General features: G+C 35.7%; 1 protein-coding gene across 4 annotated transcripts in view; it reads left to right on the top strand.

The window, feature by feature from the left end:
- Positions 1-21,980, top strand: part of ZNF804B (zinc finger protein 804B) — a 240,017-nt gene that overhangs the window by 149,002 nt on the left and 69,035 nt on the right. For 2 of the 4 annotated variants that reach the window (XM_071805154.1, XM_071805153.1), the window contains exon 1: positions 16,557-16,851. The exons of 1 other annotated variant lie outside the window; for it this stretch is intronic. In XM_071805154.1, coding sequence (XP_071661255.1) covers positions 16,843-16,851 — 9 coding nt within the window. In that variant the 5' untranslated portion in view covers positions 16,557-16,842. Of the gene's footprint in view, positions 1-16,555; positions 16,852-21,980 lie in introns of those variants that run through there. One more of the 4 variants, XM_071805151.1, reaches the window with a different exon arrangement.

The following is a 21,980-nucleotide window of genomic DNA, read 5'->3' as shown; positions in this document are numbered from 1 at the left end:
AACTTATGGCACTGAGTCACCTCAGAAATGTATCTCACATTTGGAGGTTCTGTTTTGCCCAAGTGCTAATAAAACTAAGTAAAACTACATAATGCTTTGGACAAAAAATGCTGACAACATTATTCTCCTTGCATTGCTAAAGTTTCTCATTTGGGGATAATTTTTCCAAAGGAAAAGTTGTTGGGAAAGTGATTTTGCTTTGTGTTTCTGAAGGTATATGGGATTGAATCATGAAAGACATGACTGGGGCAAGTGAAAGTGTTTCAAGCTTCTTTTGGGTTTATTATGACTGTATTACACACCTTGTATTAGGAAAAAAAAAAAGAGAAAAAGAAGAAACAAAAACCCCTTTTTGTGGCTATGTTTATATCAAATTGATTAGGACTTTAACAAGAACCATCTATTTTAGCACAATCCTCAGTTTCAAGAAGAAAAAAAAAAAAGGAGAATAAAGAAATTAAGTAAAATGTTAGGAATGCTCACTGCCTACTCTGCTAAACAAAAAGAGAGTGAGGAATCCTGTCTCACAAGACTTGCTGTGTTCATGGCTCTGATTTGACAGACATGGAAGATTCCTAATGACAGCACATAAAATCAGTTTCAAGGGGGCAATGACAAGCCTAAAGACCAAAGGAGAGAGGGCAAGAAACCATATTTTTGGGCTAAGTATCTTATGACAGGACCCTGAGGATGCTTGGTAATAGAGAAAGTCTAGACACATGTTAAGCTGATGGATACTGAAGAGTTTTACCTTTTGGGAAAACTCAGAAAAACAACCAAAAGGAACTTTTCTGTTACATAATCAAGAGTTGGAGGTCACAAATGCCAACTCCCAGTCTTACATTCTCCAAAGTCTCATATTACTTTTTGCTCCAGCGTCATATGGGCACAAGAACATAGAAGTAAAACTAGTAGAAATGGGAGTAATTGAGCAAAAGAGATGTGATCTCTCTCGGCTCATTTAGAAAAATGAATTATTTTAATTGCAAGTCTGACACATCTTTATAGAGTGCATAAAAATATAGACCTGAAGATTTTTTTTTTAAGGTTGGCCTACAGGGGTTCATTCAAATCTTTGCTGAACAGCTCACTGAAGCTCTAATTGAAACATTTAATTTGATGCTCCATAAAAATGCTTCAAAATACATTTTATCACAGTACTGGCAAATATTAAATATTACAAGGAGGGAAAAATGATCCTGTGAAAAATTGATTTTTGCTTCAGAGGTGCCAGAAGGAAGCTAATTAACAAAATGCACACTGCATACATGAACTAAGTTAGTTTTGATTATACGTTGAGATACTCAGTGTGAAAGGACAATGTAGTTTTAAATTGTTTTTTCACTCTCTTTTAAGTAATATGTGGGAGGACCTGTACATATCTACATATGAATAACATTGTGCTCTCTTTGCATATCTGGTATTCATTTTAAACACAAACAAAGGAATCAAGGACAACAGTACCATAAATCAAGGACAGGCTGAAAAAAACTGAAGCTACATGAAATCTGTCTCTCTTTCTTCTTTTTTCTTTTTTCTTTTTCTTTGTCTATGTGTGTAATAAAATGGCTTTTGAAGAAATTCTCGGTTATGTCTGATATTTCTACCTATGAATGCTGATGTTCACTGGAGCATACTAATGGGGAAAACAATGTATAATTGAGTGTCTTGAAGTAAAATGATGGTCATTTTAAAGATATGCATGGAGGAGTCTTAGCCACTAATAAATGCAGCCTGCGTAACCCAAGATTGATAAGAAGATGAAGCACTATATGTCTGTGAAAGAACATGCGGAAGTTAAATCCTTCCCCTGGATGAAATTCTCTGCCTAATTTTCCTCTCTTCTAAAATTGACACAAAAAGTCAGGTACTGTTCTTTCTCAAACTGCTTTGCAGTTTGCCATGGGCCCAGGAGAGAAATCCAAACAAGGCATGAGTCCTGCAAGGCACTGGTAGTCTGAGGCGCTATAAGCACAAGGGTCACCACTTGAAGGGCATACATGGGATAGCCACCATCAAAGTTGCCAAGAAGATATCTTGGGCATGGTTCAGGAGACATGAATTCAGCTTACTCAGCAGCTTAGTCCATCAAACCACTTTATTGGCGATGTTGTCCTGTGAAGTGGTCATGGCTCAGTCATTCTTGGGGAAAACACGTTTTCATTCTTTTTTCATTATACCAAATTATTAGTAGTTCTATTTTAGAATTAACAGGCAATTAATGATGTAGAGATATTTTTTTCTGTTGTTTCCTTTACAAAGATTTGCTTAATAAAGCATGAATTTCCTGTGGGTTTTAACCCATTGAAAGAATAAAAAATGTTTGACCAATTGATGAGCCATTATTCAAGCAAAACAGGACAGGAGCTCCATCTTGAATTGTTTGCTAAAACTCATCAACTTAAGCAGAAGGAAGCTGCAATAGTATATATTATCAGTATTACAAAACTGCTTGGTTTTAAATAAGCCTAGTGAATCTGTTTAAAAGGTGAATGAAAAAAAAAAATCCATTCCAAAATCAAAAATATCAAGATGTCGAGTTTCCAGAAAATATTGATATGGAACTATAGAATCATTTTTGTGTAAATTATTACATATTTTTCATATGGTCAGAAATACTCTCGAGTCTACAAAACTCGTAATATTGCTCTTATTATGCTTTAATTTATCTCAAGTTTTCCAGTGAGATTAATGTTTATTCTCTGCTCTAATATAAGAAATAGAATTAAGCAGAAAGAGGTGATTGAGATCAAAAGACATATAATTAATTCATACATTAAAACTTAAACATGAATAATGCCAGCATTTTTTGTTATTTTTTTAGAGTTTATTTTAGTCAGCACCAAAGAAGTGAGGTTTAATAGGTCAAATTGCTGCAGACAATATAGAAAGTAGGGCATTAGTTAAATGAAGCTGTTCTGTGAGCAGGGGAATCATGGAAGGATAGATAGTTAGATAGATAGATAGATAGATAGATAGATAGATAGATAGACAGACAGACAGAGACAGATAGACAGACAGGGCTGAGACAAATGAAATGCTGTGTCTTACATTCTTTGTTATATGTGAAACTGAAATATATGTTGGTGTTGTAAGCAATTCAGTCTTGAAAAGGTGGACTGTACTGAAATAGTTTCTAAAATTCAAACAGTAAAAGGAACCAGTTACACTACAATAGCACTAGGCAGGAGAAGAAAAAAATATTGTCAGACATCTAAAATCCAAGGGATGGGGTATTTTTAACAAAATAAAAGATCATTTAGTCTTGGAGAAGTTGCAGAGAGAAAGAAGTAAAACTGCTTGACCCAGGTCAGATCAAACCCTGAACCTGGTCAGATCATACCATCCATTCTTTTGTGCCCAGCTCACGCCAAGATAATAGATCAAGGTAAAGGCACTTGAGGTTTTAAGAATGTCTTTTTAGAAGTACTGTCACCTTTGAAGGTGTCCAGTATTAAAAGCCATTTCTCTTTATACTGATGAAAATATTTTAATCTGTTCTAGAATTGTAAAGTTCCCATGATAAGTGTGAACCAAAATGATGGAAAGAAATATCTACTTTAAATAGACATATTGATAATTATTTTTCCAACTGATCTCAAGATCCTAAAGTGAGTCTGTTTTTATTTGGAAACATTAACAACCAAAAAAAAATCAACTATAATTTACATTTCTTAGTAGAATAAATGAGCAACTTTTAAATTACCTCAGCTTTTCAATTGAAGTTCTGTAGCAAAATTATGTGCAGAGGACACTACACAGAACCAGAGACCACACAAAGTAAAAATGTGTGACTCAGTAAGTCAATAGAGAAACTCTGAAACAAATAAGTCAAGATTGCTCAAAGGTTTCCTGAAAGAGGAAATCTCATGTTGGTAATGTTCAGATATAGAATCACAGAATCACTAAATCACTTAGACTGGAAAAGACCCTTGAGATCGACTCAAACCATAAACCTAGCATTGATGAGTCCACCAATAAATCATGTCCTTAAGTACCATGTCTACATACCTGTTAAACACTTCCAGGGATGGTGACTCCACTGCTTCCCTGGGCAACCTGTTCCAGTGCTTGACAACCCGTTCTGTTAAGAAGCTTTTCCCAATATCCAATCTAAACCTTCCCTGGTGCAACTTGAGGCCATTTCCTCTCATCCTATTGCTTGTTACTTGTGAGACCAACACCCTCCTCACTACAACCTCCTTTCAGGTAGCTGTAGACAACGATAAGGTTTTTCCTCAGCCTCCTTTTCTCCAGGTTGAAAAAGCCTGGTTCCCTCAGCTGCTCCTCATCAGACTTGTGCTCCAGGCCCCTCACCAGCCTCGTTGCCCTTCTCTGAACTCTCTCCAGCACCTCAATGTCTTTCTTGTAATGAGGGGCCCCAAACTGATCACAGTGCCAAGTGCAGGGGTACAATCATTTCCACAGTCCTACTGGCCACTCTATTTCTGATTATATGATAGAGCTCAGTAATATGGAATTTTTTATGAGGAACTGTCAAAATAAAATAGGGGCCCACATGCAAGGAAATATTTTTCCATGTCATTCTGATCAATGCTATTAATCGAGCTTTTCAGCTAAAAATTATTCTGCTCTTTAAATTAAAACCAAGTTGTTTCAGTCTGCAGTAATTTGGTGGACCATTTGGAACAAAATGGTAATACATGCTTAAGAATAAGAGTTGTGGAAAATCTATATGGAGGAAAAACTGAAAACTTTGTTCTTTTTTTTCTGTAGAAGACAAGTATAATTCTTTAAATATTTTAAATACTTTAAAAACCTTTAAAAGGTTGCTCTAGAGAGAAAGTAACAAACTATTGCTTGCTCATGTTTGTATATAAGAAAAATAATGAGCTTAAATTGTCACAAATGAAATATAAGTGAACACATTCTAAAATGAGTAAGCATTGGAATAAGCTCATTGAAAGAGGTGCAATGGGCAATACTTGATTTTTTTAAATTGCATTAGAAAAAACATTTCAGATACAGCTAACCTTGTCTTTGAAAACTAGAGATAGACAAGATAAATTCTTTATTCTGTTCTGATCCATGTCTTATGACTTCTTGATGGGACATCTAACGTATTACAAAGTTCCAGTGTAATTTAAGTACACTAATGACGCCTTTCATGAAAGGCATCAATTCTTCAACAACATTAATCAGTTCTTATTTTTCAAGTCATGTCTGAAAGTGTATTTCTGCCAATACTGATGCCAAAGCAATTTGAGATTTGAGAATGCCTAAAACTTGTAAGAAGGCCAGCAATAAAAAGATTGTGTTCTGGTATTGTATTCTATTATGTCAATTTTAAAACCTGTGGGCAAGCAGTAGAACATTTATAATATTCCAAAGAGCTTCTAATGTTTATTTTAAAAACACAGACAAAACCTTCAAGATACGATAACATTATTGTGGTGGCACGCGGTTGCATAGACACCACATATCATCTTATGTACTTACAGGTTCACAGATATGAGAGCTGAATGAACTACCTACCAGTCTGTTCATTTTTTTTAAACGCAATACATTTCTTCCTGGAAAATGCACATAGGTGTTTCATCTAAAAATTGTCAAATGAGAATGCACTCATGCCCAGCTTAACTGTTGCAACTTAATACCTTTAAGTTTGAACCTCCTCACTTCAAATTCCAGTTGTTGGACCTCATTGTGTTTGGGTTGGGGTTAATAACTCCTACCTTCAGCCTCAATAAAGATATGTGTTCAGTGTCATTTCATTTGGAAGAGAACCTCAGGACCATCGAGTCCAACCATAACCTAAATCTAGCACTAAAACCTGTCCCTAAGAAGCTCGTCTAAATACCTTTTAAACACCTTCAGGGACGGTGACTCCACCACTTCCCTGGGCAGCCTGTTCCAATGCCTGACAACCCTTTCTGTAAAGTGAAGAAGCTCCCAAAGATACGATCATGCACAGCAGGCCTGTGTCACAGAATGGCATAAAACAAGATGGACCCTATGAAACACAGTCTTCTCACTGAAACACTCTTTTCCCAAAACCTGTGTTGATGTTGTGTATTCCAGCCTATAAACTACTCTAATTTAGAAAAAGAGCTGAGTTTCATTCTCCCACTGCTTAGTTGATCTTCCCAATCTAAAATAAGGCTTCTTACCACCAATACATAGCTTTTTTTCCCCTCCACAACCAGTTTAAACCCATTTAATTGCCTTCTAACATTGTCCTTTATTTCAAACAGCCCTTACCTCAAGGCAAGCAGAGTCTGGCTTCAGGTCCAGGTGAGCTCAACAATGGACAGTGATATGATACTTGACTAGGTCAGCTGAAAATTTTTGCTTTTTCCATTTTTTTTTTAGCTTATCATATCCAAACTGGTGACTTAACCATAATTTGTGACTTTTATTAAACTCAAGCCTTTTGTCTTTCTCCAATCCCTAACATTCTGTGATTCCATTGATCTGAAGCCACTTTATTAGCTCAGCAGCTTTTATTTTTCATCCCGTTTCCAGACTTCCCATCCTCAGGATGGTACAGCTGTACCATTTGGACATATTTTGTATATGTTATGTTTTAACCCAGCTACACATCACACGCAGACATTCACTCACTCCTTCCCCCACAGTGGGGTAGGGCGGAGAATTGGAAAAAAAAAAAGTAGTTCTCATGTGTAGAGACCATTTAATAGGACAGAAAAGAAAAATACTACTACTGCTGCTACTACTACTAGTACTAGTAGTAGTAAAAGAATATATAAAACAAGTGATGCACAATGCAATTGCCCACCACCTGTGGACCAGTTCCAAAGTAGCAGCTGTCCTTCTCCCAACCCAGCTGAATCTCCCAAGTTTATATATTGAGCATGACATCATATGGTATATAAGTATAGAATATCTCTTCGGTCGGTTTGGCTCAGCTGTGTCCCCTCCCTACTTCTTGTACATCTCCCTACTGGCAGAGCATGCGATACTGAAAAGTCCTTGACTTCGTATAAGTACTACATAGCAACAACTGAAACATCAGTTTGTTATCAACATTATTCTCACACTAAATCCAAAATACAGCACTATACCAGCTACTAGGAAAAAAATTAATGGTATCCCAGATGAAACCAGGACATATGCATAAATGTTTGTATCTGTTACATATGAATAAGCTTCCAAATTTCCTTAACACAGTTCCCTTCTGCGCCAAAGTCTTTAGTGAAAATGTCTGAAAAGACTGGGTGTTCAATTGGTCCTTCCTGCCTAGGCCCTGAGACCACCAACAGGCCCAATGTCCCTGCCTGGCCTCCCCCGGGGTCACCCTGCCCATGGGCCCAAACTCCATATCACCCCTCAGACCCTCAGTCCCTACCCCAGTAACACTGTAGCAGCGCCGGTCCCCTGCTCCCCACACCCCTCCCCTAGGCCTCCAAACTGGGCCCCCTCAGCTGCTCTCCTTCTCTCTGAGATGGTAGGAAAGGCCCAAGCTGTGAGGTTCTGCTCTGCCCCGTCGGGGAACCACCCATGGCCACTGGCCCCTGGGACCCCCCAGCCCATGTGGCACTGACACTTTCTTGATGCCCTCTTTCCACGGACCAGCTTTCAGTACAACCATAATGGTCAATTTCCTACTCCGTCATCTCTGGTTTAGATAATAATTTCTATAAGCATTTGCAAGAATATGAGTTTTATAGTGCAGTTTAATTTGAATTTTACTTTGGTATAGAACTGTGCCACGTTTTGCTCCTCAGAGAATAAAACCTAGCCACCAGTTTTACCCTGCGTAGCTATTAACCATAGAGAAGGAGCTGCTGCAAATGAACTTTCAGGAAGACATCATGACTAAAGCTTTTTATGCCAAAGAGCTGCCAGAATATTTTCCTGTCAACAAAACAATAAGGCAACATTATGTTAGTCAAAAATACACTCTTGGTGCATTTAACTTTTGAGTCTCTTTGGAACTGCAGTCCAAAATTGCTGATGTGGTTGACGTTTGACAGGCCACTGCTGAACCTTTCGTTATTGCTTGTCACCCTTTTCTTCTGGATTATATTACTGAGCCTGATGGGAGCTGAGAGAACTAAGCTACTTGCTATGAAGTAACATTTGATATCAGATATCCTGCAAGAATATTCAGGGTTTGTGAATTTCAGGGACTTGGCAGCAATTCTATGTGCACAACTGAAAAACGCAAGATATGTAAAAGTCAATATTGGAGTATTGGCACGTAATAGTGACTATTCCAGCCAAAAAATACTCACTGTTTTAAAAGTTGATAAAATCATTATCAGAAACTTCAGAGACAATTCAATAAGCATTGTCAAGCTAAGTAGAAACATGACCTGTGAAAGACCAGCAAATTGGAGTTGAAATAATGTGAACATGTTTTCTGCCAATTTAAAAATTACTTACTCTTTCCATTATGTTCTCTTATCAGTATACCTAAAGTAATTCATGGGCCATCAGAAAGTGTTGGGCAGCATAATTTTATTGATAACATTCAAGTGTAAGGTGAAAGTTCTTCCAGTACAAGGTCCATGTCTTGAGGTGCTCATGCACTTGTTTATGGGAGAATTTATTTAATCTGGCTTTAGCCATCTAAAAGTTTTCTTCAAATGTCTCATCAATTGTAACTATATTTAATAGTGAAAGAGCACTCACGGGAGTCTTCTTCCCAAACATATTAAAAATCAGTCTTCGCACTCGAATGTTTTTTGATAACTGTAAAGAGAACCCAAATAAATAATCGCCTGGGTATCTAGACTTTTGCTGGGTAACATTAGGTGGGAAAATAATGCATTTTGCTGAATATGAAGATGTTCTTCGTTGCCTGTTCTGCAATGACCTTTTATATCACAGTTTATCTGAGACTATGATGGTAACAGTAGAGTGTGTTTTATGGGAAGGAACATAAAGAACGGCTGAATTACACAAAAGGTATAAATGAAGATATGCAGGCCTTTAATAATGCATGACAGAACTGAAATGGGGTGGAAAGCCTTGAATTTTCTTGAGAATGACTCATCTTTCCAAAAAATTGCATTGTAAGAGAGAAAAATCACGACCCCAAACAATACATTGCAGAGCTTTAGCTATCACAGAATGTTACGGGCTATATATATGATGAACAAGTTACTGCATTTGGGACCTCAGTCATCTCAACCTCAACAGGCTGTTGCAGTGCTAGGGCTATGGTTCAACAAGGAACTTGAATGAACTAGAACATTTTTCTCTGTACAGTTGTGTGATAAAATTAAATGTATGCTTTAATATGTGTTGCATTGGGGCTGTTAGGCAGACAATATTTTTGACTCTCAGGACAAGCCAAAATAGCTCTTTTTTTCTATCCCTGTGTGTTAGTTCCTGTCTCATGTTTAGGACACGTGTGGTGCATTTCGACATTACTTTGCAGCATGTTCTTAGTACATTATGGAAAATCATAAGCACTGTAGGAATACTACAATTAGAGAATAGAAAAGGAAGGGAGTGCAGGTGACATTTCATTTTCTTCAAGAAGAATTGGGGCCATCCTCACTTACAGGTTTTTCCTGTTTGATTTCAAAGTTAAAACATGTATAAACATTATGGGCATACTTCAGCCACCTAGCTAGACATGGGATGGATATAAAGCCTTTGAAAAGACATTTGATTCTCTGTCAGCTGTGTGTGGACCTTGGACACCTACTCTAGGAGATCTGATGCATTAACAATAAAGTGCTGCATGGCTAACTCAGGCAGAATATTTTAGCCTGGGTTCTGTTTGGGTTTGTTTCTTTGTCTTTTTTCCTATATGCAACGCTCCCACAACTTCCTCCTGAAAAGTTCATTTAGAAGTTTCATTCTGAAAAAAAATGCAGACATCGTTCCTACGGCCTGACTGCGTTAAATTAAAAGTTTCGTTGACTATTATCCAGGTTAACAGGGAGCTGGTTGAGATACACTGGACAGTGGGAAAGCCTGGTAATGCTGGTTGCATGAACTGAACTCTATAACTGAGTTATGCAGGCAGCCTCACCACTGGAGCACAGAGAGCACAGTGCAGAGGAAGTGAAATGCCTTCACAGGAATCAAATCAGGCATAGAAGGCAGCACCGAGCCAGCTGGTAGGCTTTGCTTGATCTCGGTGCAATACATACCTGATCACTTGTGTGTTTCTGTAAACGGTCTCCCTATCATTTACTGTATAGAAAAGTTCACTAAATCTACATAGAAGCACCTTAGCACAGACTCTGTGCCGCAAAAAATCAGACTTACTCTTTCTTGGCTGAAGCTGGATCTGAAAGCTGTATAACCAAGTTTTTACAATGCTGCTACTGGACAGTGCATGGTCTTGCAGATCAAACATATGGAGTTAGGTCCAATGTCTCTCTGTAATATACATGATGAAACTCCACTGGTATTCCTCTCAGGTTTACATAGCTGCCTACTGCTAAGAAAATTGTCTTGCTCCTTATTCTGACAATCCAGCCAGTTGAGTTCCTTTTTACAGATATTTCCCATCCTAGATAGCTAACAGACAGGTACAGACGGTATTTCACAGACATCTCATCCTCTCCAAAAGACTGTGGACTCACAAGTGACTCAATAAACATGTGCTAGTGTGTGCAGACATTTTGTGTTGCACTGGCCCTAATGTGTCCTTAGGAGCCCAGATTTCTCAGAGTTCAGTCAGGACTAAGCAGACATCCAACCTATTGGATGGCACACAAGCTTACTTGGTAAGAAAAACACCGCAATCTAAAAAAGCCCCTGTATAAATAGAACCTTTAAACCTTCTGATGTAGAAAAAAGACAGGGAGAAAATTGTCTGTCAAAAAACAGCTGGCACAATAAATCTAAAAGTTCTTGCACTGACATTAGTCAAATCTCCGTAGGGGAAAAAATTCCATGCAATCCTGCAATTCTGTGTCAAAACAGAAGAACAACAGAATATATTTTGTTGCATGAGAACTGATGTGACAGAAGCTCAACAAATCCATCCATATCGGGTGATAGTTTTTAACAACATTCCAAAACCAAAAAAAAGTTTGTTCATCAGACAGTTCAACAAGGTCTGGTGTATCACTGATAACTGTGATGCTTATTATGTCTCTATCACTAGTACTAATATGGTCAAGGAGCAGAACATGCTAATATGTGTAATAACTTTAATCATGGTACTGATTTCTTATAGGGAGTTTACACTGTTTACAGCTGAGGAGTATCACCTTTTGGAATAGAGAGCTACAGGCTGTAGAGAACTCATAAGATTTGTGTGCAGCTAAAATTTGCTTACATTAATGCTATTTTACATGGCAAAGTAAAACAGCATGACAATTTACTTTCTCGAAGAGAAGCATGTGCTGAACTGCTTTACTTATAGTCAGCTGCTTCAGCTAACAATGCAGTTCATTAGGACTAGTTCAGCTGGTGCTCATCAGAATTGGTTCAGTGATATTGATAATGCCATTAAAACACACAAAACAATGACAGCATAATAAGTCCTATGGTTTAGCATGGAAATCAAAATCACTATGTCCACAGAATGCAATGTCAAGTACAGCCTTATCTTGCTGTCAATGTAATCATAGACAATAATTCACACCTATGACCTGATCTTACTCTCATTCAAATTGTGGCAAAAGACCAAACAACTTCCGTCATTGGTAGACTGGAACTATAAATCCTATTTAGTCTTTGGTCTTAGATATTGCTCGTGTCCAGATGCAGTTCAAACTTGTAGTTTCTATTGGAAATAACACTGTTAAAGTCATACATATGATCAAATATAATTTGCAAACAGCTTAAAGACTTGAGATGTATTTTAAAATTAACTTCTGAGGCACAGTATTGTTAATAACTTCCCTTTCTGTTCATAGTTATTTTGATAAGTTTTAATCCCATATAGCTTTTTAATTGTTTAAAGACCATAAAACATAACATTGTTCATTAGAAAAAAAGAAACAGCAACAGCTCTTTTATAACACAATGTAATTTACTGTGTGTGTTATTAACATAAAAGGATATATTGAAATATTTTTTAAAACTGTTATAATCTTTAATGACAGTAAACAGCTTTTATGTTTCTTTAGTTTTATTTTCTCTGCATTATTTTTATTATATCATCTATCATTTTAACTGAAACTACTTCTGCCATTGACAAGAGGGAAAATCCCATCTATTTCTTTGTTAGAATGAAGTCTTCATATACTCTGATTTATGAAGGAACCTCATCGTGTGCCTTCAATGTGTGAGTAGGAGGTTAGATTATTTTCACACATATAATATTTGTTAATAATTTCAGGCTAAAATCATCCTTAGAAAGGTTACTCACAGTTCAAGTAAATGATCTTTATTAATTTGAGAAAAAGATATTAAAATATGTGGAGAAGTGATGGATTCGAGGAGCGAGAGGGTGAATATCTCTTTTGGGACAGGGAGAAGTGTTTATCACATACGGTGCTAAGTAGTCCAGTACAAGATAATTGCAGTATGCCAGAAGTCCAGTGTCACTTATTCCATGACAATTCAAATTCAGAGATGTCATGTACTTTAGTTGCCAAGTATGCCATCCAAGGATATTTTATCAGCCTCCTTTTAGGATTAGGAATAAGAAATTGCAGATGGAACAGTGTAAAATGTTCTAATATTAATAACAGGCAGGAAAGTCATGGATAAAAAATGAAAAATAATACTAAATATTCTATATAAATATTTTGCAGCAAGCATGCAAAGCTAAATTTTACTCACATCCACATTACTCACATTCCCACATTATATCCCACAGCTTAGTACAATTACATATTATTTTGTCACTGATAGAGGAGAGCTTAGTCTTGCCATAGTTTTGAAAGAAAGTGGGAGATGCTAGAGAAAGTTGACATATGCAGATACGAGAGGCAGAAGCTACAAAGATTTTTCATTCTACAAAAGCATCTCCAGAAGCTACAGGAACACACATCTTTGATAATGTCCTACCTACTTGCTCTATGTAGTGTACAGAAAACTCTCTGTAACATTTGTCTGTGAAACATCATGTCTTTCAATGAACAGCTAAGGGACATGCTTCTTACCGGAACTGCACTGACTGGGTTTGTCTCCAGAGATTTGAATGCCAAGGAACAAGCTCCTCCAGGCAGTCTGAAAAGACTCTGAACAGACCTCTGTAAAGCAGCTGTGGGAATAGACTCAAAGGGTAAAAAAAAAAAAGCTTTCCAAAGGTCAAGGCATTATATGGTGGAATCAGTGAGCCACAGAAAATAACTCCTAGTCAAGAACAGAACAAGCAGAACACTTTGAACAACCCTGGGTATGGAGAATATGGGAGATGCTGGATAGGAAAACAGGAAAAAATATAACATTGCTTACTGATAGTATTAGACACAGCTGATGTGATTAAAGCGAGAATAAAAGACAGAACTCCTTCAGGGGTCTTTCTTGAAGATACATCGTTCTTTCATTCACTTCGCACCTTAGTTAAAGTGGGAGAAAATCATAATTCGTAGAAATACCAGTATTTTTGTTGCTTTTGTTTGCTGGAAGATGGCGAGGATTAAAAAGGCTTTTTTTGTTCATATGATGTTATAGAAATTATTTTATTAACTGTTTTACCAAAAATAAATTTATTATTTCTAGTATCCTGCAGATTCTTTTTCTGAAATTCTCGACTGACTGGTCCCCATCCTGTATTTCAATAGTAGGTACAGAAGCAGGATTCCATCACCTGTTTCAATGCAATAAACAGTCCATTTTAACAGTTCTTTAAATTACAAATATACAGGTCAGGTACAATATTTGAACTATTGATTTACCTAAAATTTAATCTTGTGACTCACTGACAAACTGGAAAATATTCATACCAAGAAAATATTTGGAGTTCTGCTTATGCTGGATCTCAGACATATAGTTTTGCACAAGGGAAATACAGTATTACTTAGTAACAACAAATCCCTGGATGGTGCAAATGCCATTGCTCTTTTCCCTTTAGTAAGACAATTTGCATGAAATGAAAGTATTTTCTCTTTCAGATATCTCTCACAGTAGCAACTATCAATCTTGCAGTTGGTGTGATTATACATAATTCTGAATGCAGTCTATCAGGCCTTGAGAAACTTGCATTCTTTGACTTTTTCAGAGGTAAATCAAAATTAGGAAATCCTTTCCAAATGAAAATATTCCAAAAGTAATTACTATTTTCCTGAAAGATCCAAATTTTTGCATTATTTAATTTTCATGGATGGTATAATGACCACCCGAAATTCTCAAGTGTTTTTCAATAATATTTGTTCAAAAGGAATGAATGTTTCTCATTTATTTAAAAAAAAATATGCAGGAAAAATTCTTACCAATTTTTTAGCTTATTTTTATGGGATAGTTTTCCTCAGACAGTTATTTTTGTACCTTATAGTTTTACATAGGTGGTTAATAAAAAACACATCCACAGCGATTTTGGAAAGACATGCACTATACTTGAGGTATTCAGACATCTTGGCAGAGATCATCATAAGGCACCCAATTAACCATTCAGCTAACATCTTACAAATGCTAATGAAGGATTGGCTTAATTTTTGTTACCTTTGTCCCAAGTTAAAAAAAAAAAAAAAAAAAACAATAACACTTTTAGTCTTGTATACACTAGGTATCTTCTTGTTTTGTAATAATATTTGATAGTCAGAATCTTTCTCCATGTTTTTAGGAATTTTGGAAAAATATCTTCAAATCCATCAATCTTTCACGATTTAATCTGGTTGACCTGTTGGCTGTCTGAAAGATCCTGAAAAAGACTTTGAATGGCACTTCTTTTTTTCTATACCTAGAGTGTGCAACTGCCTGATGTGTTTTTACACTCAACAGAAAGAACTTGAGAAGGTTTCTAGGTATGTCTGGAGGCTTCTCATTTGGTTATGACCCTGTTGGGTGGAAAGTTCTATTCCTGACGGAGTTAAACAGCAAAACCTCAATACTTGTTAGTGAACTGACTTTAGTGAGACCAGTGAAATATTTAACAGTTGAAAGGTGAATATCTACTTTGTCAAAAACAAACAAACAACTGGCAACACACAGTCTCACTAAGGAAATACTCCAGTCTTTCATTAATTTAATTCTATATTTATGCCTTTGGTGGCCCATCTGTCTTGGAGACTGGAACCAAACATCAAAAGAATGTCGTTGGTGTTCCAGCTCCGATTGCCAAGATATCTTTTAGATTTGTTCTAGTATAGCCTGGAATGTCAAAGGTAGGAAAATGACAAGTACTGCGAGAACAAAGTATCCTGACATTCATTTAGGTAGTGCAGATGTGCTTTTGGGTGATGTTTTGTTTATGATTACTCTAGTTTTATCTCGGTAGACTGAAATCAATGCATTTGATATGTTATTGTATCTGAATTTTCTCTCTTATTCTCTGCAGAATAGTATAAACTATTTTCTGTGTTCAAGAAATGCAGCATTAATAGAAACTTAAGCAGCTCAACCATTCATTTAGTTATAGTTGTGGTGCTGAACAAATCTGGATGAATGACTAAAAACTGAAACTTGACCCATAGGATTAATTTGTCTGAGAAAAGGTGTGTAAGCGTGGAGTTATAACATAGATTTTTCCCAAGCTGAAAGCATTTATACCTGATTGCAAGCAGCACAAACCAGTGACAATTTGCTACAGATAATGGAAACAATAGAGATGATGGTCACATATTATAAGCACCTAAAAAAGGAGGAAAGCATTTGTACTGTGACCTCTTCCACTCTCATCTTGTAGTATCATTGGTATTATTAATTGTATCAATTGTCTAATATTAACTGCAAAAGACTTGGTAATGACATTTAATATGTTCATGCAAAGTAATCAGTGCTGACTTGTTATCCATGGGGGACAATTTTTCCTTTTCCAAACAGAGGCACAAGTTTGCCTGTTGTGTTTAAGAAGTTTCATTTACTTTCTCTTTTATAAGCTTTATTTTCTACTGTCAGTCATTTTCACGGTTAATGAACTGGAAATTAGTTTGCCTTTGCAATTCCCAGAATCTAACATTGATGGAATCTCCTGTGATGTGAAATTTTGTGGCAAAGGTAAAATACTGGCAATGAGTGAAAAAACACATAGAACATTTCTCCATGCGTGGGTTTCTAATGTTACACACAAATTAAAGGCATTGATTAATACACTTGTAATTACTTTCTTTCTCCAGTAATACTCAGTTTTAAGGGCAATAATAGCACAGAACCCTATGGTTAATTGTGTGTGTTACAGCTCCTAAAATTGTGTCCACGATTCATTTGGAGGTCTTGCAATGTACATACACAAGCCAAATCAATTAAAAATAAAGGCCTATTATTAATAATGATTTTTTAGCACTTGGCATAGTCTTTTGTGTTATATGGAAAAATAGACACACAGCTGTTAATTGACATGGTAAGTAATAATCCTTTGATTACTGTAGCTAAAGGCTGTCCTTTAATGGATTTTTCTTGTCACTTTTAATTCTTTTTAATCTTTGTCTGCATTTCATTAGAATGGTTTTATCATTCTGATGGCCCTCCTGTCGTTATTCTGATTGAGTTAATAGGTTGTCGTCATACTGCAGAGTTCCCGTATAAAATATAATAGTGTTATATTTATAGTCTTCAGGGACATTTTTAAGATGATTGCTTTGCCAATCAGCTTTTCTGGTTTTACATAGTACTTTATTGTAAATGGAATGCTGTATTTCGCTTTCTCTTGCCTGCTATGTACTCTGAGCAAAGCTTCCATCTTAATCTTCCATTACTTAATCTACCTAGAAAATTCAACAACCAGTTGGTGAGGGAGCTGGACAAGGTCTGTTATAATTTTCTGTCTTGCTCTTCAGCTGTGATTTTGACTTTCTGTTTAAAAGCTACCTGCCTGCACTGCCGTTTTCCTAACAGATGATACAGGTACTTAAATATTATTCAAAAAGTTACCTGAGGTTTCATAATGCAGATATTAAAGTGGAATTGTTACTACCTTGTGTTCTCAACTACAGCTGTATGGTCGAATGATGTATGATATTTAGGCCTTTGCGTTTCATTTATTTATCTTCGGAAAAAGTTGTGTTCAATGTATTGTATTTCTTCCACATGTTATGGAGGAGTCTCATAAATCGTTAAAAATTTTAAAGATAATTCCATTTAATGGAAGAAAACCTTGTTAAAAATTGTAGAACATCTGTCAGGCAGCTCATTATTACTTTTTCAGTTATATTATTTAAAAATTATTTTGGTTGCTTACAGAGTAATACTTGGGTAGATAAGAATGTTTGTCTTTTTAGGTTTAGAGAAGCAATATACTATACAATAAATTACTATAGAGAATCCATTAATACAGTATAGATTATCATATCTGTGATACAAGTCCAACTGTTGGTATTGAACTGTATAATACTCTGCTGTAGAACAGATGTCATAATTATAATAGACAACATGTTATGATGTGATTTTGGAAAGTTTTGTGTAGTATGACTTGTTTATAACAATGAGTTAACTTTGCCTACGAGCTAGGAAATGAATAAGATATATGGAAAATACCTACCTAAATTAATACACTTTTACTTTTTAAAGAATTACAGTATAAAGATTTAATTTCTCTCCTTTCTGTAGAGATTTAGTTAAATGGAATGCAATTTCCTCATAGCCATAGTTCTTTGACTTACATTTACTGTCTCAAAATTGTTTGATGAAGAAGCAGAGATATGTTGATAATGTATTATATTGATAGGTAGGTTTTTTAGCACTGTAAATAGAAATGCAGAACATTTCTTTAAAAGGTCTTCTGCAAAGAAAAAATATCTGCTATATTTGCATTAGTCTCAGTTTGTAGTGTTAAACAATATTTTCTTGAAGAGTGCTAATTATATGCCTTGTGATACTTAAATCTATTACAATATTAAGTAGCACAGAATAAAAATGCTGCCTTTGTCACTATGTATATATTCGTATATATCCATATATTTGCTTATCCTCACCGTTCTTGCAATTAACTGCTTAATCAGAGAGGGTGGAAATGAAGTATTTGTTTTACTTTAGACAATGAATCTTTGAGGCTTATTTGCATGTGCTACATTATTAGCAGACTTTAGGTATGTAACAGATACCTGACTGGGACCTTTGTTCTTTCCAGTTCCTCTGTTTTAAATTGCAGATGTTAGAGCTTGGTGAATCATGTGCTGCCATTGCAGCAATATAATGATATTTTGTTGAAGTTTCAGTTGCAACTGTATTTAAATTCTAATCAGAGATAGAGGCTCTGGAACAAGAACCTCTATGATTTTCTCCTGGAACAACCAGAGAACGTCCTTCGGGCTGTCTATATTTTATACAACTGCAATTATTATTATTGCATTCCTGTAGTGCCCAGGAACTCCAGCTGGGAAGGAATTCAATCCGAATCCTCCTGTACTGTTTCTGCAAAAGGAAAATCCAGTATGAACTCTTTACAGTACAGATAAAGCTCCTTTCACAAATTCTGTCCATGCAAATCAAAGTGCAAGTTTAAGATATGTAGAAATTTTTTGATAGTAGCAACCTGTGAAATTATCAAAAGCTTTTCAAATATTAATATTTTCAAAACACTATGTTTAGTTCCCAGACTCTTCTCATCTGTTTTCCCTTTTCGTGTAGCTACAGCAAAACGGCTCACATCAGCATTACAACATTGCACAGAAGTCTGTGTAACAGCACTGTGAGGAACAGAGAGATCTTAATGGTTCACAGGCATCCCTATCCTCTTGTAATTTTTAATGATTTCTAGTATTGTACCTACTGTCTAAGCTGTTTTCCAATTCCAATATAGTTATATAGATTACTGCTTGACTTGGATGGAAGCAGCCTCTCTTGATTTCTATACTTAGTTAATGTCTTTATAGCCTGCTTGAAGATTGGTGCATGTATCTGTATTGATTAGTATTTCTTTCTGTCCCCTATAAATTTGCCTTTGTAGATGTTGCCAAACAAACTCAGCAAATTTATTTTGGTATTTTTCTAGCCTGAGTCAAAGGATAGGCAAGAGCTGACGGTGGTTTCATGAGGGACCTATTAAAATACAGTGGTCATAGAAGTGTAAAGATTTACCAGAAACCTACAAGGAAATAAAACAGCTCCTAGAAATGTTTTAGTGTAGATTTACTTCACTGAGCTGAATCAGCAGAGAAAAATTCATAAATTTAGAAGTGTTTTATGAAGGATCCATTCACTCTCAAGAGATCTGCTGGACTACCCTCATTCAATAAATGAGGTCATCTTGGCAGATGTAGATAACTGGTGAAGCACAAAAGACACGGGAAAGACAGAATGGAAATGCAGAAGATACTGGTTTGAGAAATTGAGGTAAAAATTGACAGAAAGCAGGGAGGGAGGGGATAAAAGGAGAGAGAAACTAAACCAGGAGAACTGAGAAGAAGTAATAAGAGAGAATAAGGGCAAGTTGAAAACAGTATTTTTTTCAACTTAGACTGATGACATTTAATGCCCTGAGTCTCTACATATCATAGCAATAGTTGGGCTTATCTTTTTCATCTCTCTTTGCTTCAGCGCTGCTCTACAGGTTATATTAAAGCCGATGTAGTACAGTAACAAAATTTAATAAATTATTCATTGAAAACCAACGACATTTTCTAAATAATGTATTCAATGACTAATATTCAACTAAAAATAGATACAGTATATTCAGTATTCTGTGCATTTTCAGAGTTGGTTCTTGGTCCACATTTATTATAACTAGGGGGCTGATTTATTTCCTTTCTAGTCGACGCAAGCAAGAAATAATATTTTTATTTCTAGTCTCACAAGATGGGATATATGAGTACATATCAGTGCTACAAATTTAAATTTCATTTTGGTATAGTATTCCAATACTTAAAAATGAATTAATCCCTTCACTGGGACTTAATGGTGGCCTACATATTAGTGGTAACAATATGATTATGTTCAGAAGAGGAAAATATAGTTCCAACCAGCTAGATGGATAGTCAGTGCTTCAGAAAAGCTAATTTCCAAAACCAAAAGAAAACTGACACAAAATTCTGACTAACAGAAAAAACGTACATGGAAAATTTTGAGTGGAAGTGGATATGAGAAAGGATTTACAGAATAGACTGAAAGCTGCATTATCCTACTGAAAAGTGTAGTGGCAATATAAAGGAAAACAATCATCAATGAAAAGAAGTGGGGAGAAAGTGGAAGAAAGGATACATAAAAATTAAACAATAAACATGGGAATATAAAATACATCTTATTTAAAGGAAGATTTAAAAAAAAAATATTAAAAATGATCTGTTGATCTAAGCCCATGAGCTTAAAAGAATACATTATGACTGAAATAATAAACTTTGTTGAAGTTATATATCCTATAAGTATAAAAATTCACATCTTGAATACATTTGAAACATATATGCACGTGAAAGGATATAGGGAAGCCAAATGTAATCAACACATATTTGTGTAAAGCAAATATGATGAGCATGGAGAATGAGGGTGGTGAAACACTGGCACAGGTTGCTCAGAGAGGTGGTAGATGCTTCATCCCTGGACACATTCAAGGCCAGGCTGGATGAGGCTCTGAATAACCTGGTCTAGTTGAAGACGTCCCTGCTCATTGCAGGGACAATGGACTAAATTACCTTTGCAGGTACCTTCCAACCCAAACACTTGTATGATTGTGTGATAATGGAACTGAGATGAGAAAGTACTATCTGTTCATTTATGAATCATTAACCTAAACACTAAACTCTAACCTACAAAAATATCCTTTTTTAAAAACCACCAGGCCTAGCCCACTTACTGCTAAAAGTCTTTGGTCTTAGCTGGTCCTATGAAATATTTAAATAAATGTTGGGTTATGAGGGATAGTCCAGAAAGCTGAAGGAGGACTGGTACTATGTCAGTATTCAACAAGGCTGGTAGGATGTTCCAGAAATCCATAATCCAACTTCACTTCCAAGCAAAATAATCTAAAAGTCACTGTGGGAAAAGCAGTATCAAGACCTCCCAATACCTAAAACATCTGTGTCCACAGATATTCTGTCCTTCCTTGGTCTCTTTCCAGGAACAAATATTATCTTCTCCTACTTACCACTACAGATTAGCAGCCCTTTTTTGTGGTTGCCAGTGCAAAGAAAGGAGGACTGGTGGAACATGTTTTTCTCTTGGTGCTCCTATCATTAGGATGTTTGTGGTGGAAACACTTGTTACTTCCTTTGCTACATCTCCAGTTAGAGAAAACAATGCATTTAATATAGTGGCTTGGTTAATTAAAGTTTTGTCAAGATTTTTAGGAAAGCATGTCATGTCAACCAAGCATTTATTAGTTAAAAGTAGTTTTTTACACCTGTGGACATAGAAAATGAAAAAAATATCTATTATTTCTTCATAGTTTCCTCATTTTAATCCTAGAAATAATGCATCTTTTTCTTTAGTACATAAGCATGGAAACTCAGATATAGCTATTTGTTGGTTTTGAACATTCAGTGTAATGCAGTTGAGATATATTAAGTCATGTTTTATAGTAAATTCTAATAAATTTGAAGTGTTCAAAATAAAACAAATGTTAAATGGATTTAGAACTGTCCCACTTTCTCTGTTTCCTAAGAAGTTGGACATGTTATATTTAGTTTTTTATTAACATTTACATTACATAAACATGTTGTTTAGTTTTACATTAAGTAAATGTGTATTTTTAAAGCCACTGTCAAAATAATCTTGTGGAAAAGGGGGATGAGGAAGGCATTATTGACAGAATACTGAATTTTATTGTCAGTTGAGATAAATTGAATAAATTGTTTGTGGCTTTACCACACAAAAGCATTCTGTATAGAAGTCATCACCACTCCACTTGTCAGGACTTTCAAAAATAAAATCTATTAACAAGAGAAACACAGAAGGCAACTTAGGGGAAAATATCTGTGTTTGGGCTCATTCAAACTCCTCTTGGTAAAGCATTTAAAATAAAGATAACCTCTCAAAAGTTTCTTGTTCAACTACAATTGCTGTAATCTGCATTCATTATAATACTGTGCGTTGTACTCTTTTGA

The sequence above is a fragment of the Patagioenas fasciata genome, chromosome 2 (assembly GCF_037038585.1).
Source record: "Patagioenas fasciata isolate bPatFas1 chromosome 2, bPatFas1.hap1, whole genome shotgun sequence".
Classification (NCBI taxonomy): Eukaryota; Metazoa; Chordata; class Aves; order Columbiformes; family Columbidae; genus Patagioenas; species Patagioenas fasciata.
The sequence above is the reverse complement of the archived record's forward strand: the minus strand, read 5'-3'. Positions and strand labels throughout refer to the sequence as shown.